Genomic DNA, 19732 nt, shown 5'->3' on the forward strand with positions numbered 1-19732 from the left:
CTGGCAAGCGCAAACGGAAAAATGAGGGGTGCCTGTAATTCTTCAATATTTGGTAGAATTCTCCAGTGAAACACCCCAGGCATCAATATTTTCTTTGGGGGAAGTTTTTAAATACAAATCCAATTTTTCTCACCCTCACAAGAAAAAAAAAATTTTTTAAGTATCTGTGATGACAGATGTTAAGTAAACTTACTGTGATAATCATTTCACAACATATACACGTAACAAATTATGTTGTACACCTAAAACTAATATAATGTAACATGTCGATTATATCTCAATTTTCAATATTTCATATTGGGTGAGTTGTGGTAATTTGAATTTTTTGAGGAATTGTTTTATTTAATCAAAGTTATCAAATTTATGTATAGAGGTTATTCTTTTGTTTGTTTTTTGGTATTACCCATTATTCTTTTGATATCTGCAGAACATGTAATGGTAGCTCTTTTTCACTCCTGACATTGGTAATTTTTTTTTCTTTGTAGTCTTTCTAGAGTTTTGTCTTTTCAAAGAACTAACTCTTAGCTTCACTGACTTTATTATTCGTTTTCAACATCATTGATTTCTGCTCTTCCCTTCTGATTTTTCCCTTCTTTCTGATTTGTGTCTATTTGCTCTCATTTTTTTCTAGGTTCTTAGGGTAGAAACATTACTGATTTGATATTTTCCTCTTTTTTAATGTATGCAGTTAGTGCTATAAATTTCCCTCATAACTGCTTTAAGCTGTTCCTACAAATTCTGAAATACTGTATTTTCATTTCATTCATTTTCATTCAGTCCTCTGTTTTATTTCCCTTGAGACTACTACTTCGATTCACAGAATACTTAGAAATGTGATCTTTGGCTTTTAAGTGTTTAGAGCTTTCCCTGTCATGTTTCTATTACTGATTTCTAGTTTGATTCCATTGTCATCTAAGAACATACTCTGTATGAGTTCATTCCTCCCACAAGCAGTGAGTCAAACAAGAAATCACCTGGGAAATTAAGAACACCTTGACATAAATGGGGGAAAAAAAAAAAAAAGCCCAACAAAGTCAAACTTAAGGAATACATCAGAAACAGTATTAAGGGAAAAATTATCACTATAAACATATACATTAAAAAAGGGGGATCTTAACTGAATAACCTAACTTTACACGTTACTAATACCAAAGCTAGCAGAGGAAAGGGAAAAATATCAAGATCAAAGTGGAGATAAATGAAGTCAATAACAGAAAAACAGAAAAAGCAACAAAACCAAAAATGTCATTCTTTGGGAAAAAATGAAATTGACATTTAGACAGACTGACTAAAGAAAAAAGAGGGAAACAAAATTACTAAAATGAAACCTGAGTAATTACTACCAATTTTACAGAAGTAAAAAGAATCATAAAAATGTTTTATGAACAATTGTATAACAAATTTGGAGAAGGCAATGGCACCCCACTCCAGTACTCTTGCCTGGAAAATGCCATGGACGGAGGAGCCTGGTAGGCTGTAGTCCATGGGGTCTCGAAGAGTCAGACACGACTGAGCGACTTCACTTTCATTTTTCACTTTCATGCATTGGAGAAGGAAATGGCAACCCACTCCAGTGTTCTGGCCTGGAGAAGCCCAGGGATGGGGGAGCCTGGTGGGCCGCCGTCTGTGGGGTCGCACAGAGTCGGACACGACTGAAGCGACTTAGCAGCAGCAGCAGTATAACAAATTATATAACAGATGAAATGGACAAATAAAGAAATATACAACCTACCATGACTGAATAATGAAGTAACAGAAAAACTAAATAGGCCTATAACTAGTACAGAGACTAGTCATCAAAAAACTTCCAAAAATAACAAAAAATGCCTAGGACCAGATAGCTTTCTGGTAACCACCACCAAACACTTAAAGAAGTATTGACACCAATCCTCCTCAAAAATCCTCTTCGGAAAAAGTGAAGAGGGAACACTTCCTAACTCATCTTATAAAGCATATACTGCCCTGATACCAAAGCCAAATAAAGACATGACACGAATATTACAGACAGGGATCCCTTATAGATACTGATATAAACACTCTCAACAAAAGCTAGCAAATAGTATCCAGCAACATGTCAAAAGAACCACACACCATGACCCAGTGGATTTATCTCCAGAATGCAAAGATGGCAAATGAAATCAATAACAGACCATATTAACGGAATGAAGGAAAAAGACCCCGTGATCATCTCAATTGATGCAGAAAAAAATGACAAAATTCAGCACCCTTTAATGATAAAAACGCTCAAACTAGAAATGCTACAGGTCATCAACATGATAAAGGCCATCTATGAAGATCCCTCAGTTCATACCACACTCGATGGTGAAAGGCAAAGCAGTCCCGATAGGATGACAAGCGTGACAAGGATGTTTCACTCCCACCACTTCTATTCAACAAAGCATGGGAAGCACTAGCTAGAGCAATTAGGTGAGAAAAAGAAATAAGAAGTAATCAAACTGGAAAGAGATAGGTAAAATTGTCTCTGTTAATAGATGACATGATTTGACATACAGAAAACTCTGAAGATTCTGCACCAAAGATAAAAAACGCAGCAAAGATGCAGGGTGCAAAATCAGCATGCAAAAATCAGTTGTACTTCTATACATTAGTTATGAACAACAAAGCTGGTCATATAGTTTTGTTCATATACCTTACAAGATATACAAAAAATAACTCAGTATTTACCAAATACCTAAATATAAGAGCTAAAAGTATAAACCTCTGAGGAGAAAATATTGGACAAAATCTTTAGAACATAGGATTTGGTAATCACTTCTTAGATATGACACCGAAAGCACAGACAACAAAAGAAAATATTTGACTTGATCAAAATTAAAAACTTTTGTGCATGAAAGGACAGTTTCATGGGTATTAGTATCCAATAACCCATGGAATGGAAGAAAGCATTTTCAAATCATACACGGGATAAGGGATTAATGTCCAGTATTCTTTGAATTATTTTTTTTTTTGGTTCTAAAATTCCAATTTTTTTTATATCTTCTATTTCTTTGGTGAAAATTTCTATTTCTTCACTGAGGTTATTTTTTATTTGTTTCATTACATTGATAATTGCTTACTGAAGCATTTTTAGTATGGCTCTATAAAACCCTGTCAGATAATTCTAACATGTCTTAGCTTGATGCTGCCATCTATTAGTTGTCTCTTTTTGCTCAGTTGAGATCTTCCTGGTTCTTAGTATAATAAGAAATTTGTCATTGTGAGGAGCTCCTATTATGGCTGAGTGTACCAGCAGGCAAGACATGAAAATCCCGTAGATGACTAAGGACAAATTTATGTAACTAAAATTTTTAAATACTATATACTGTAATAGCAAAAGAATAAAGAGTTAAGAAGACTAGAACAGATCTGAGAACTAATTGTAGAAACTGGAACACAAACTAGTATAGATTAATAACTACTTTCAAAGTGAATTTTAGATCCTAGAGTAATGACGGGCTAGGTATCTGGATCAACCTTCCTACTACAAACTAGTAGCTAAAGGAACATAGCCACAGCATCTTGGGTCCCTGCACCTCAGGGTACAGGTCTGCAGCCTGAGTTCCCCCATTGCCCCAGATGAACTTACTGACTTCTTTTCTATGAGGATGCAAGGAGGGAGACAAACACTAACGAGCGAACATGGCACAGCAAAAACGTAGCAAAAACTCTCTCTAGGCTGAGAGTTCCGAGTTGGAACTTCTGCTTCACTCCCTGAGGACTGTGTAATCTCCGGTAGTTTACTTGCCTCTGTAAACTACCTGTGGTTACTCTCAGGGTTACAGTAAGAATTAAGCAGGAATGTGTATAAAGCTTTGGCACGATGTCTGGCATCCAACATTTGTTCAGTAAATATTAACAAACTCCGAATAACTGACTCTAGTGGAGCCAAGGGCTTACTTTCAAGAATATCCACCATCCTTGCGTAGCTATCTGGGGAATTTTATTTAATTAAGCCACACTTCAGAATGTTGGTTGAACCTAACCGTTGAACCTAAAGTCACCTGCCCATCAGTTAAACACAAACAGTTAAGAAAGCATTCCTCTTGTCAAGTTCAATTTAATACAGTATCACTGTGTATACTCCCTAACATCCAACTTGCTAAGAGACTACAACTTAATGATTTCCACCACTAAAAAGAAATTATAATTATGCAACATGATACGGGTGTTAATTATCACTACAATGGCTTTTAAAATACATAAATGCTTCAAATTAGCATGTTATATACCTTAAACGGGAGAAGGCAATGGCACCCCACTCCAGTACTCTTGCCTGGAAAATCCCATGGATGGAGGAGCCTGGTAGGCTGCAGTCCATGGGGTCGCACAGAGTTGGACACGACTGAAGCGACTTGGCAGCATACCTTAAACATCTACAATATTCCATGTTTCAATTAATTAATTAAGAAAGCAAGTCTCTCCCCATAATTGCCTAGATCTCAAATAGTCCCACAGGAAGAAATCAAAGCAAATACCTAAAGTGACCTTTAAATTTAGTATTAACAATTCAGAAACTGAAGGACACATTAATGGACACACCTGAGGCCCCCCTCTTCTGTCAACAGACCACAGTGGCAGAACTTCTGATAAATAAAGGCTCAAAGCCTGTCTGATAGGCTTGAGATTAATGAAGAGAGAGAAATCAGTAACAGCATTTCTAAAAACAAACTAGCAGTCACTGTTTCTTTAATTTACTGGAACATATGTAAGCCATTTCTACACCAAAGGGCAGGAAGGCTGACATGACGCACAAGACTGCTACATCCGCACTGCTCGATGGGCATCAGGTGTGCGCATCAGGAGAGGAAGGGCATGGGCTGGGCACGTGTCAAGGAATACACCACTATGAATATGTGAGTTTGGAGGCAGTTTGTTGGCTACAGTATTGTCTCCTAAAAACTACCAACTGATTTCATCATCAAATTTCACTGACTTCCCTGGTGGCTCAAACAGTAGAGCGTCTGCATACAATGCAGGAGACCCAGGTTTGATCCCTGGGTCGGGAAGATCTCCTGGAGAAGGAAATAGCAACCCATTCCAGTACTCTTGCCTGGAAAATTCCATGGACAGAGGAGCCTGGTGGGCTGCAGTCCATGGGGTCGGGCAAAGAGTCGGACACGACTGAGCGACTTTACTTCATCATCAAAACCAGAACACAATGAACTCAGCTGTTCAACAAATGAACAGCTTAGTCAAGCCAAAAAGAAATAATCACTGCAATATTCTGAGGCAACACTGATAACCAAGACACATTAAACAAAAAGAAAGGTCATCTTTGATATAAGCACACCAATTAACTGAATTTATAGTTAATTCACATTTTGATTTCATGGAATAACCAAAGTCAAGATAATCAGACCGGAGGTTGAAAGAGAACTTCAAGGGAAGGCTATAGATGTCTCCAACCTTTGGAGATCAGAGGTAAGCCTTGTTCTTTTCAATTACAAAATAAACGGGGCTTCAAAATACTAAATACAAATACCAGACATATATATCTGAAATATATATATATATATAATATGTATTTGTATATATATTAATGGCATGCTGAAAACCTACCAGGATTTGTAATCGTGAATAAATCAAGACCCTCCTGCAACTCGAAGGCACCTGAGGGTCTGCACAACGTGGGTCTCACACTCCACTGTTCAGTTGCTCAGAAGAGCTAAACCAAGTCCCCCCAAGAGTCCCATTCTGTCCACATTCCCTGAGTGCCTGCCACGTGCCAGGCATCTTACCAGGCTCTGGGGAAGAGCTCAGGCTATTCATCACCACAGATCTGGATTTCTCTTACTTTTCCACAAATTAGCAGGACACACAATGGCTATATCATTCTTATTATTAACTCCACTTCCCAAAAGCTGTCAACAGTTCAGAAGGATTCACTTGCAGACCATGTCCTTACAAAGCTAACACACTGTACTTGTATATTTCAAAGAGTCAATTATTTGACCAAATATAAACATAATAGTGAATAAATTCACATTCCACAAAAAACAATGAGGATGAGAGTGAATTATTATTTTTTGTTTTTGATACCTGGGCTTCACTATCATGGCAAAACACTAAAATAAAGCTATGTTTATCCCAGAGCTGCAGGGGCATTCACAGGAAACTCCCGGCCCCTAACCTGGGGCAGTAACAGAAAACAGAAGCAGTTTAAACCTGAAAAGCTTCCCTCTTTTCCCTGAGATTAGTAATATGAAATTAACAATTATCTCCTAAGAACAACAAAAAGGAGACTATATAATGAAACAGTGTAAACTCCCGGCCCCTAACCTGTGGCAGTAACAGAAAACAGAAGCAGTGTAAACCTGAAAAGCTTCCCTCTTTTCCCTGAGATTAGTAATATGAAATTAACAATTATATCCTAAGAACAACAAAAAGGAGACTATATAATGTTAATAATATATGCAACAAATGAGGTGAAACTAAATATTCAAGTAGATGAAAAATATACTTAATGGTTCAAGAAAAGACGAAAATAAAACATGCAAGTTACACAGACCCCAGATAATCAGATCAAGATGAGTTAATATGGTAAGTTTTCAATACACACCAACAAGAAACAAGTCCAGACGGAGGTCCACTGTTACCTTATCAGAAATAGTTTAAAATATTCCCAACTGAAAATGCAAAGGCCTAAGTCTAGTCCCTGCTCTATCATGAAATAGATGAGAGAATCCAGGCAAGCCATTTCGCCTCTTTCATCCGAGAGAGGCTGGACTGGAGAGAACCTATTATCACTGTGACCTACTGTCCTTCCCAGCTTTAAAGTAAGATCTATGAAATGAAAACACAAAGCTACAACATTACCATGTTATTGTAATCAGATGGGTCATACGTGCGCTGTTTAAAAATCTTCCAGTGTTTCATAAATTCTTCACTCATCTCATAGATCTGTCCATTTAAAATTGCTCCCTTGGTACCGCCAAATTCAAGTCTTTCCAGCTTTTCAAATTCCAATATGGTGACAAATATATCCTTTGAAAAAACACAGTAAAGATCTTTCCACCCTCTTGAGTAGGAAAAGAACATTTTAAAGATTCAAAGAAATAAATTTTCCAGCATTCAAAATTGGTGAGTCAATAGACATTTACATGACGGAAAATGTTATGACTTAAATCAACTGCCTACTTTTAAAATTATACTCCCATTTTCACATGGACTGAAAATTATTGAGCAGTATAGGTGACATCTAACTTAACCACAGCTAAACATTTAACTCTCTCATTCCACATCCTTCTGATCCTAAGTCAGATGCCCAGGCATGATCCACCAACGCTAGGTGAATGGGCTGTTCAGAAAGCGTGGTGCAAGTCGCCCAGTGGTACGCATTTGGCACTCAGACTTTAAGAGTCATTCAGAAGGACTTCTCTGGTGGTTTGGGGGTTAAGACTCTGCACCCAGTGCAGGGGGCATGGGTTCAATCCCTGGTCAGGGAACTAAGATCACACACACTACATGGTACAGCCAAAAATTAAAAGGCATTTGGGCTGCTTAAATGATGAGAATTTTCAAAACATAAAACTCTGATTTTGAATGAAATTTGACAAATCTAACAACAAAAAAGCCCAAACTTGCTAGAAAGAGTTTCATAAAGAAAATAAGGCAGTTCAAAACCTGAAAAGAAAAGAAAAAAAAAAAATCGCAGCCAGCTGGCTCCATAGAAACTGGTGTTTAAATGTATTTACATGTATGCATTCACTCATGGCTTCCAGGTGGTGCTCAAGAAGCCTCCTGCCAATGCAAAAGACTAAGTCACCCTGGTTCGATCCCTGGGTCCAGAAGATCCTCTGGAGAATGGCATGGCAACCTACTCCAACATTCTTGCCTGGAGAATCCATGGACAGAGCAGCCTATGGACCCTACAGTCCATAGGGTCAAAAAGAGTAGGACACAACTGAAGTGACTTGGCACACAGCAATTCATTCAATGTTTGACTTTTTGGCATTTAAAACATTTATACAGAGCACATGTTTTCACATTCTTTTCACCTATTTTCATGGATAGCTTTAATATTTTAATAGTATAGCATATATATTTATGTACTAAAAGTTACCATAATATTTAGATGATCAAATAGGTTTTCAGGTATGGAATCCCAATAAAAACATCAAACATGTAAAAGGGAAAAAGGGATTATTTTATAGCTTCCCAATTTACAACTGTCTTCTAGGAATTTAGTATGTTGTAGGGCAAGGGTCAATTCAATTCAGATCAGTCGCTCAGTTGTGTCCAACTCTGTGACCGATGGACTGCAGCATGCCAGGCTTCCCTGTCCATCACCAACTCACAGAGTTTGCTCAAACTCATATCCATTGAGTCAGTGATGCCATCCAACCATCTCATTCCCTGTCATCCCCTTCTCTTCCTGCTTTGAAACTTTCCCAGCATCAGGGGCTTTTCCAGTGAGTCAATTCTTTGCATCAGGTGGCCAAAGTATTGGAGTTTCATCTTCAGCATCAGTCCTTCCAATGAATATTGACTTATTTCCTTTAGGATTGACTGGTTTGATCACAAGTATCACAAAGGTCACTGATACATAAAGATTAATGAAGTTTTGAAAAAAGAAACCAAAGCTTTGGATGTAAACAAAGCTCTGTAACTAAAACTTTCACTGTATCTTGACAGTACTGGCCTTGTAAGCTCCTCATGAAAATCACCAAGGAAGCAAACTTCTCACCTCCTACTCAAATAGAATAAATAATCTGTTCCCTGAAGCAGATTAAAAGATATAGGGCTTTTGAATTAACTAACCTATAATATAAATCAATTAGAAGCCAATAAGTAATTACCTCTATTTTCATGAAACGATCAAGAAATTTGTCAAATCTATGAAACACCAGATTAGACTGGAAATCCCATGGTTTCAGTTCCTTATTTCCCACAAAATAGCTTGCCAATCCTCTTCTATAGTTGAAGAAACAATTTTTGAAAGTCTTTAAGATGTTAATGGTCACTTGAACCTTTTCCAGACAGTCTTCAATTTCCCCTTTCAAGAGATCTTCAGGTGAAAGGTAAGCTATTGCCTAGAAATCAAAGAAAGAATGATAAGAAAATATGTTTAATAGTTTGCCTGAAAATATTCATTTCAATGAAATGTTTTATTTTTCAGTGAGTGAAGTGAAATCACTCAGTCATGTCCGACTCTTTGCGATCCCATGGACTGTAGCCTACCAGTCTCCTCAGTATATGTAATTTTCCAGGCAAGAATACTGGAGTGGGTTGCCATTTCCTTCTCCAGGGGATCTTCCCGACCCAAGGATCAAACCTGGGTCTACCACATTGCAGGCAGACACTTTACCGTCTGAGCCACCAGGGATTTTCAAATAACAATGTCTAGAATTGGGCCAGCGATGCTGTGAAACAGAAGACACAAATTCTAGAAATTCAGGTAACTAGGTTTTAATGACATACATGTATACATTAAAGAAATCTACAGAACATGCTGTAATTACTGGAATCAAACATTCAACCATGACTGCATTTTTGCTAAGCTTCAAAGATAAAACAACTGTGTAATCAGAATTTGCATGGCTATTTGAGGCAGCAAATACTCTGCACATTTTTTTTTTTCATATAAAGAAATGTAGAAGCCAGGAGGGGAAACCTATGAGATCATGTATTTTAAAAATATGGTCATGTTACCTGGCAGCACAGGGTCACTTGCAAAGGTGAGGAAGAGCTGACATAGGTGATTATACCACCGGCAATTCTTTTAGGTTAACTAACTTCTCTTCTGGGAGCTCATTACAGGACATAAAATCTAGCCGAGATATAGCAACTTGAACTGATTTTGAATAGTTGAAATGCAAAGATGAGAACAATTAAAGAGAAACCAGCAGATTCATGTAGCAGCTCTCATAGTACCATCATTCAGTTCTTCCCTTTCCCCTATTTGTTATGAATCTTCACAATATCCCTGTTTAGGGACCTCAAGAACCTATAAATTCTAATCCTGATGCATCTTCACCTCATATAAATTAAAGGTAAAATTGCATGCCTTTAATTCTACAGTTGTTTATAAAGCTGTAACAGATCTCAAAAGAGAATGTAATAAAAGCCATTAGGTTCAACACAGTCAATTGAAGGAATGATTTCCAAATGCAGATGTATTATCCTCCTTCTCCTATAAATGGCTACAGTTTTACATGCAGTGGCTACAGTTTTACATGCAGTGGCTACAGTTTTACCAGAAATATAGACTCTGAGACATAAATGTTTAAAGTAGTAAGAATATCATTCACTTGGTGTCTAAAAAGCCTACTGACAAGTTCCTTCAACTCTGGCTATAGATGCCCAGTCTATACTAATTTCTCACTCAGGCTGGATGGAAAATTAACCTCTCCCTAAAGGTTGCTAAATTTCACACAGAACAGGGATGAGAACTCCCAGGAATCCCTCAGTAATTTGAGTTTTGTAAGAGTCTGCACATTGGTATGGGTTACGGATTCCATCAGAGAAGGCAATGGCACCCCACTCCAGTTCTCTTGCCTGGCAAATCCCATGGACGGAGGAGCCTGGTGGGCTGCAGTCCATGGGGTCGCTAAGAGTCGGACATGACTGAGCGACTTCACTTTCACTTTTCACTTTCATGCACTGGAGAAGGAAATGGCAACCCACTCCAGTGTTCTTGCCTGGAAAATCCCAGGGACGGGGGAGCCTGGCGGGCTGCCATCTACGGGGTCACACAGAGTCGGACATGACTGAAGCGACGCAGCAGCAGGTCCCATGTCCAAAGCCTTATAAAATAAAAAATGACTAACCAGTTTATTTTATCAATAAGCCAATCAATTAATGAATTTATCAATGATAGCATTTTTTAAATTTAATTTTTATTTTACATTGGAGTATTGTTGATTTACAATGTTGTATTAGTTTGATGCCTGTCTCCCAGCTTTTCCATCTTATGTGACTTTATAGACTCTTGCTTAATTCTACCATCCCTTTTCCAAGCTCAACCTTGGAGACTTAAACTCTTTGTCATCTAGGATCTTGTGAATGAGAATATCCCCAAGAGAGACACTAAGTAAGCTGTAGAACAGAGTGGGGGGCCTAGAGTGGTAATGACTCACAACGAACAGGAAGCACAGTTTGGTAACCATGGAAGAAAAGCAAGGCACTAAAATAAGACACCATTACTGTGCCATTATCCAAAGTGTGCCATTATCCAAGGTGGTCACATGATGCCTTTTATATGTCTGGCCTAAATGACTAGGTTAACAGTCACTGTTAGAAAACAAGTAAAGAGAAACACATTTGCTTTTAAAGTAACAAAGGATTTCTGACCCTGCCTGGAATGCCTAGAAAGATCAGGCAGACAAGGAAAATGAGTGAAGCAGATCAGGAACAACAGTGGATGGTGGAGACCAAGGTCACCTGCACAGCACATGGCCCATCTAAAGGCGGTAGCTGAAGCTCTAGCAGCTGACTGTGTCAATGGGGATGGAAGAACCAATGTAGCGAAACCTGACTTTTCAGTGGAAGCTAGAATGCTGGAATTTAAACAAGACCTAATTAAGCATTAGCAACATTTTTTAAAATAAAAATTCCAAAATGCTATGCAAAATAAAAACACTGCATTGATCCACTGGCCAAATACAGTCAACAGAATGCCAGCTTATGACTTCTGATAATAAGCTAAGGGTTCAAGGGTTCCAATGTTTCATAAACACACTGAAGTCTATAGATTCACAGAAACAAAGTACATAAAAACTAGGTAAGGAGATTATAAAAGACACACAAAATGTGTAACCACACAAACTGGGCAAAGTACAAAATTAAAAGAACATGGTATAATTCTATACCCACACATAACAGCAAATTTATAAAAAATGGTAATGCTAAAAGCTGGTGAATTATAGCAAAACTTGTTACACATAATAATAGCAATGCAATTAACATAAACCTTTTAAAATAATTTGTATATATCAAATATTGTTCAAGAGTCATGAAAAATTATACCCCTTAATCAATATCAGGAATTTATATTAAGCTGATTAGCCAAGTTAAGGAAAAAGGATTTTTGTATAAAGTTGTTGTCTACATATTGCTTATAATACAAGTGGCTGGAAGCAATCTACATATCCAATAAAAATAAATTAACTTTTCAAGAAAATAGTAAAAAAATTATATGATAAAATGTATTAATAAGTTTTAGAGGAAGGAAAATTCTTTTAATGCTGAATTTGAGAGGGATGGAATTATAGGACTACTTCCATTATTATAAATGTCATACAATATTTTACAGATATCACTAGTATACACATATTACATGCTAATTAGAAATAAAAATTATTTTAAACTATGGAGCATAACATAATGGGTAAGAGCTCTTTCTTACAAGCTGGATGACCTTGGGCATGCTATTTCTCCTTTCTGGACTTTGGACTTTCTTTGGACTCTGGACTTTCTGGACTATTTTTTAAATATAAGCTGGATCTACTAACAAATAGTACCTATATCATAGTGCCACTAGAAGATTAAATTCATAGATTTTTGTGAAGGGCTTAGAAGAATTCTGGCAAATAAAAGAAACTATACAGTGCCTGCTGGGGCTTTCCAGGTGGTACAGTAGTAAAGAGTCCACCTGCCGATGCCAGAGTCACAGGAGACACAGGTGTGACCCCTGGGTTGGGAGGATCCCCTGGTGGAGAAAATGGCAACCCATTCCAGTATTCTCGCCTGGGAAATGTCGCGGACAGAGGAGCCTATGGGCTACAGTCCATGGGGTTGCAGAAAGTCGCACACGGCTGACCGGCTGTGCACATACACACTGTGCATTAAAAAGGCATTAAAAATCAGCTGGACAACAAACAACTGGAGGTGGTAGTGGGCGCTGCAGAGGTTAGCTCTTCAGAGAACCCAGGCATGAAAGTTTACTCACTGCCCACTTTTGATTCCTTACATGTTGGGACAGATTTACTACAAAGTCTACTTGGAGAATCTAGGAAATTGGGTCAACTAAACCTTTGGACATAAGCCAGGAAGAGTAACTAAGGAACAAGGGAAGCAAGGTTATTTCCTCAGGAGTTTGGCAAACTTTGACCACGGACACTGACCAGGGGCCAGGGATAATAGGTTAACAGGCTTACAGGTAACCAGGGCTCTCTGCAAGCCATCTATAAAAATGAATGACAATCTTTGAGGTTTCTACACTAACAGGGCTTTGCAGTAAAAGTTTGGATCATTCTCAAAATGAGATGAGGATCCTCAAAAGGGGTTTGGGAGAAGCTGTGATCATGGTTGTTAAAACCACAGTAGGGATCAAAGCCTTTCACATGAGCTATGTCCATTAGGGCCCAGTGCACTCACTTAACAAAAGGGCAAAACGGAGTTTGCACAACAGAGAATCAGAAATAGAATGAAGCCAGAGGAGACACTAAAATATAGCAAGGAAGTGACCCATCATCTCCAATCAAGAGCTGCAACTAGTGGAACTTTTACTGATTTCTATTACATGTTGCACTGAGCATTTCATTTAGGTTCTCTCCTTGGATCCTTACAACAGCCCATGAACTAGGCACTTACAAGGGCAGAAACTGAGGCTCAGAGAAGTGATTTAACTCCACCGTGTGCTCAGTCATGTCTGACTCTTCTGCAACCCCCTGGACTATATAGCCTGCCAGGCTCCTCTGTCCCTGGAATTCTCCAGGCAAGAAAACTGGAATGGGTAGCATTCCCTTCTCCTCTAAAATGGTTCAATTAAATTTGAATCTTTGTTGGTCTGAGTCCAAAGCACTTTGCATATATTCTATCTCGTCAGAAGCAGAGAGAAGAACCCACACCCCTACCTCAATCTTATACTCCCAAAACTCTAAACTGCAGGTCAGAAGACCTGTACTTTAATTTGTCCCCCTAAACTCTCAAGGAAATTGAGCAAATGATATCTTTCAAGTTTCAGTTAATTCATCTGAAAAAGTATCAGAGATTGGAAGGGAACCCAGTTCCCCAGCCAGTTTCACCTACAACATCCTTCTCTTGGATGCTTAGGACAGCAAAGAGCTGGGGCCTGGGGCAGCAGAAGCTCTAAGCTATTTGCCTTGACCATGAGCAGATTTTCAGGGTTCCCAATTTCCTCCAATTTACTCCACTGTGCAACAAAATTTTTTAATTTTCAATATGAGTCATGACGTGAGAAGCATTAAACTAGATTGGGGATTTATTTAGGTCAATCATAGTTGTCCACCCTTCCCTGAGCTAGTGATCCAGATCTGTCTAAAATATCCTATCTTCCTGGCCACAGGATTGCTTCAGGAGAGAAAATAAAATGCTTTCAGTTCAGTTCAGTCACTCAGTCGTGTCCAGCTCTTTGTGAGCCAGTGGACTGCAGCACGCCAGGATTCCCTGTCCATCATAAAACCCATCAGTCCAGAACTAAAAACAAAGTCAGTCTCTTTCCAGGGAAGTTCTTCTAGTAGCAGAATATCCCTCTAGTGCTACCAAAAGCCACCTTATTTACATGGATGAGAGACTAAGGATTAAGTCAATCTAACACACATGAACAAAGAGTTTTGAAATTATCATCTGATTCTCCTGGAGAATGCTAATCCCCAAGTCTTTGCACACTTAGACTTTCCAGTTAATGTGAACTTAGGCCCTTCTTTCTGTTCCAGTTTGCCAGTTACAGGTAGAAGTGATGCGACTCTCATAAGGGGCGGTCTTAGCAACACAAAGGCTAAGCCACATGCACAGATTCTGATTCTCTGGCATCCATTTTACAAAAACCCCTTAGGGGTTCAGACCCACACCCTGATACAGACCCTGCTGTGGACTGAACTGTGCCGTCCCCTCTGAAACAGTGCCTGTGTTGGAGCCCTAACCACCAATGTGACTACCCAGAGATGGAGTCTTCAGCAGGTAATTCAGGTTAAATGAGGACAGGAGGGTGGAACCCTATCTGATAGGACTGTGGTTTTGTAAGAGGAGGAGGAAGATCTTTCTCTCCACCACATGAGGGCACAGAGAGAAGGCAGCTATCTGCAAGCCAGAAAGAACACTGGCCAGAATACACAAATGCAGGAACCTGGACTGGTCTCCCAGCCCCCAAAACTGTGAGAAAGCAATTTCTGAAAATAAAGCCACCCAACCTGTGGAATTCTGTTATAGCAATTAAAGCAGGCTTACACACACACACACACACACACACACAGACACACACACGCACCCTTAGAGAATCACTAGATGATATACCCTTCTAGTATCTTTTAGCTCTGAAATTATGAAATGCTCTCTGATACTATGGACACAAGAGGAATTAAAACTTTCCACTGGATGAGGAAGCAGTCTAATTTTTTAAAGTATTTTATAATGTAAAGAGTAGAGAAACAATTATAAGCAAGAGATTTTTAAAGATTACCCATGAATCAAATTTTTTTTTTAATTCGACTACTATTTTTTTAATTTGACTACTATTTTTTGAGGATCATTCTTGCTTCTACCCAGTTCTCTACTTTCCAAAAGTCCTCCCTCAGCCTGCGTTTCCATGGAAACCAAAAGGTAAGATACAAAGAAAGTACTACACATGTGCACCTTGTATTAGAAGCTATCTTAAATCTCTGAAGAAAAGGAGGGTATTAAACAAAACAGAATCCACTAACAACCTGTCCTGTGATCGTATTTAAGTTATTTCTAGAGCTCCTTTGCCATTTAGGATAGAAAATCACCTGGCCTTTGTTACCATAAAAGTCCTCTCTGAAAAAAGAGGAATAAATTTATCTCTAACTGGATTTATTCATTCCTCATTGATCTAATAAAACTTGAAAAGTGAAAGCGATAGTTTTGCTCAGTTGTGTCTGACTCTTTGCAACCCCATGGACTATAGCCTGCCAGGCTCCTCTGTCCATGGGATTCTCCAGGCAAGAACACTGGAGTGGGTTGCCATTCCCTTCTCCAGGGGATCTTCCCAACCCAGGGATCAAATCCGGGTCTCCTGCATTGCAGGCAGAGAGCCACCAGAGAAACCCCAATAAAACCTACCACATGGCAATAATTCTCATTGACTCTATTTTTTCATGCTACATACCTGGTCAATGAAGAGATTACAAAACTCTTGCAATAAAACTATGACCCGAGCAGGGGTATTATAAAACTTGGAATGACTCCAGATCAGACAGATGGTATGAAATAACGGGGCAATTAATACACCGGTCTGTGGGAATTCCGTCTCCTGCAGACACTGAATGTGTCTCCTCAGGGGTCTCAGGTAAAGTTCCACATCTTGGGCTTCGAGCAGAGCTGAAAGGAAACCACCATTAATGTGAGGCAGTCTCTTCTATCTAAATTCACTTCACAAGTTCAAGACAACAATGCAAAACAACATGGTTATACTTAAATGTTGCCTCTTTTTAGATTATTTATCCTACAATTGACACATGACAGGTTAGGAAAAGCTTCACATACTGTCTGGCTGTAAGAACCCTTCAAAAGAGCCCGGGCATATTCACCCTTACAGCACAAGTAAATTGTGACTGAAGACTCACAAGCTTCATCAGCAGAATGTTAATTCCTCCTAGGTACTTGCTACCAGCACAATTTAATCATTTATTGTTTCATTCTTCTATCCTATGAGAGTAACTTATACAAGGACTGAAAATTTTTCTATCACATTATTATTCAAAATGTACCTATTGAAATTTTTAAGCATGGGTGATGAAAATATTCTAGACACAGAGGTAATAGTTACAGGATACTGTGAATACACTAAATGCCACTGAACTGCACTCTTTAAAATTTTATGTTATGTGAATTTTATCTCAAATTTAAAATTGTTAAACGTATCATATTGATGTTTGGTAGAAACCAACAAAACACTGTAAAGCAATTATCCTTCAATTAAAAATAAATTTTAAAAAATTGTTAAGCATGGTAGGAATAAGGTATATTTTTTAAAGCTACATGAAAAAAATTTAAATAGTTAACTATTATTAATTACTGCTTAATCTAATTCAAATTTTCTCTTAAAACTGGCCCTTTTGACGGCCCTAAATAGATTTCCATCAGACTCCATTTTACTCCTGAGGCTACAAATACTTTTGCTTAACTGAAAGGCATCTCCTATGAAAGTAGGATATGAAGGAAACTAAATTCTTGTTTTCTTACAGTACAAAATACTCCTGTAAGAGATTAAAAACAAAATAACCTGCTACACTTTTTTTTTTTTTTTGGCTGTCAGAATCAGATATCTACCCACCCATAGTACTCTACTTGACAAGTAACTCATATATCTGTCCATCTAATAATAAAGACCTGGGAAGAAAGAGAGGGTCCAGGAACCATTTTTGTCCCAGTTGCATTTATGTTCTGAAATGAATGTGTTTTCAATATTAATTTCAAAATCAAATAACTGCATGTAATAGGTAAAGTGCCCTTAAAATGTGATAAGCCTATCTAGTGACTTTACAGAGCCTCCAGTAAATCTTCTAACTCTAACTAACAATGGCTTTGGGCCACTTGCTGTACTCAAAGTGTTTTTTCCCCTGAATCTCTAGGCTGTATACTCATAAGGCTCCAAGGATCCCTGGGATTTATTCCTGCAGACCTTGTATCCAAAGAAAATGTTAAATCTTACTAACAGAAAACACCAGCAGCAGCTTCTATTAATGGAGGGTACACTTACTGTGTGCCTAGTACTTTGTACTTGTTTAGTTGCTAAGTCATGTCAGACTCTTTAACCGCCCCATGGACTGTAGCCCACCCAGGCTCCTCTGTCCATGGGATCTCCCAGGCAGGAATACTGGATTGCCATATCCTTTCCCGGGAGATCTTTCCAAACCAGGAATCGAACCCATGTCCCCTGTATTTCCTGCATTGGCAGGCGGACACTTTACCACTGAGCCACCAGGGAAGCCTGGTACTTTGTACACTATGTATTAAATCTTCAGTCCAGTGGTTCTCAGCCAGAGGAGGTCTTCCCCACTGAGGGTCATCTAGCAATGTCTTACGTTTTTTTGTCATAATGGGCATGGGGGTAGTGGGTAGACTCCAGCAATGCTGCTAAATAGGCTGCAATGCTTAGGGCGGTTCCCCACAACAAAGAATTATCCTCCCCAAAGTGTCAGTGGTGACAAGGTTGCAAAACAGTGTTTCAATCTTTGCAACAATTTGCAAACAAAGTTTTAATATGCCAATTTGGCCATGGAAACCAGAGACTCGGCAAAAAGCTGTACTGAGTGAATCTGGGGCAGAAACTCAGATCTAACTCCCTGTTTGAAAAGAGGCCTTAAGACAACAGTTTATGGAGAAAAGCCTAAAGAGTTAGCATAACTTTCTCAAAGTAAATGTTAAGTATTTTCTAACCTTCCATGTATTACACATTAAAAATTTAAAAATAATTTTCTAATGTCAGAAACAAAATCAGGAGTTCCCTGGTGGTCTGGAGGTCAGGACTCTGTGCTTTCACTGCCGGGGGTCCGGATTCAGTCTCTGGTCTGGGAACCAACATCCCACAAGCTGTGCACATAGCCAAAAAAAAAACAAAACAAAACCCAGCTATTGGGCCATGCTATCTTACAATTTTATCATTTAAAACTTTAGAATCATGGGTCATATCCATATTTGCTTACACATGCCTAAAGAAACATGAACAGAAATAAAAAAAACTATGGAGAGGGTTACTGGTTGAGACTGAAACTGGGTACTGAAAAGATAAGGAGAATTTGCACTTTTATATTTTAAATTATAAATACCATCTTTTAATTTCTGGCTTTAAACAATGTGCTTGTATTATCTGTTGGAAACTCAACAAACAAACCCTCCTCTCTGTGTGTTAAATCTTCAATGATGATTTTGCATTCTTAGGAGTTAAATAAATGGTGGAACTTAAGCAAATTCGGAGATTCTACTGATGAATAACTGGACTAATTGCAGCCCAACTGTTGATTAGAAAATCTCCATGCTGGGCATTCAATGACTTGCTGATAAATACCAAAAGCCTTTCCCCTCCACACAGGCACTCTCACTGAAAGTTCACTCTAGATCCTCTTTAGTAAGTACTTAAATGGTTTACTAAGAGCTGAATAAACCGCAGACGATTAAGATGGATTTACCATTAGGAGAGTCAAGTGCAATCATTTCATGAGCATACTAAGGGTAGGAGGCTGAGCAAACAGGCAGGAGTCAGATCAGGAGGGACCACTGATCCAGGCCAAGGAACACAAGTCTTACCATTTTTCACAGCCATGAAAATGTCCTTCAATGTTGGAAAATAGCTGCTTTGCTTATTTTTCAGGATCTTAACCATTTTGAGGACAATACGAGTCTGAAGCTAAATTGAAATATATATAATACCTAGATTAATGACTAAATAAATGCATTCTGCAAAAAATATTTAAATTATATTCCATTAATGCACAATACACACAGTATTTAATACTCAAAGATGTACCTGGTTTCACGTTGAAAATAATTTTTAAAATTAACATTTTTTCCTTAAGCTTGTATTTTATTTTACATTTATGTCTTTGACTTTTTAAAAAACCTAAATTACATTTTATTATATATGTAAGATAATAAATTTTCATATAGAATCTGTTTCAAAAAAATCTCTAAGAGATAGGTGAACAAGTGAATGAATGTCTTAGTTTTTAGAACATTAAATTGAATAAACTTCTAAGGCAAACACTAGCAGAGGAACCAGTTAGTTCTTCCAAAGTTGCATCTCTCCACTAAGCAAAGCCTACTCCTTTCCCAAATCAATTATATCAACTAGATTAATTAAATCATAAAAATC

At 38.2% G+C, this 19732-nt stretch overlaps 1 protein-coding gene across 1 annotated transcript in view; it reads right to left on the reverse strand.

Moving 5' to 3' along the window:
• Window positions 1-19732, reverse strand: part of DNAH11 (dynein axonemal heavy chain 11) — a 369705-nt gene that overhangs the window by 338795 nt on the left and 11178 nt on the right. The window contains exons 5-8 of the mRNA XM_027539949.1: window positions 19168-19267; window positions 16028-16239; window positions 8799-9032; window positions 6817-6984 (exon numbers count right to left, since the gene is read on the reverse strand). Coding sequence (XP_027395750.1) covers window positions 6817-6984; window positions 8799-9032; window positions 16028-16239; window positions 19168-19267 — 714 coding nt within the window. The remainder of the gene's footprint in view (window positions 1-6816; window positions 6985-8798; window positions 9033-16027; window positions 16240-19167; window positions 19268-19732) is intronic.

This window comes from Bos indicus x Bos taurus, chromosome 4 (genome assembly GCF_003369695.1).
Source record: "Bos indicus x Bos taurus breed Angus x Brahman F1 hybrid chromosome 4, Bos_hybrid_MaternalHap_v2.0, whole genome shotgun sequence".
Taxonomy (NCBI): Eukaryota; Metazoa; Chordata; class Mammalia; order Artiodactyla; family Bovidae; genus Bos; species Bos indicus x Bos taurus.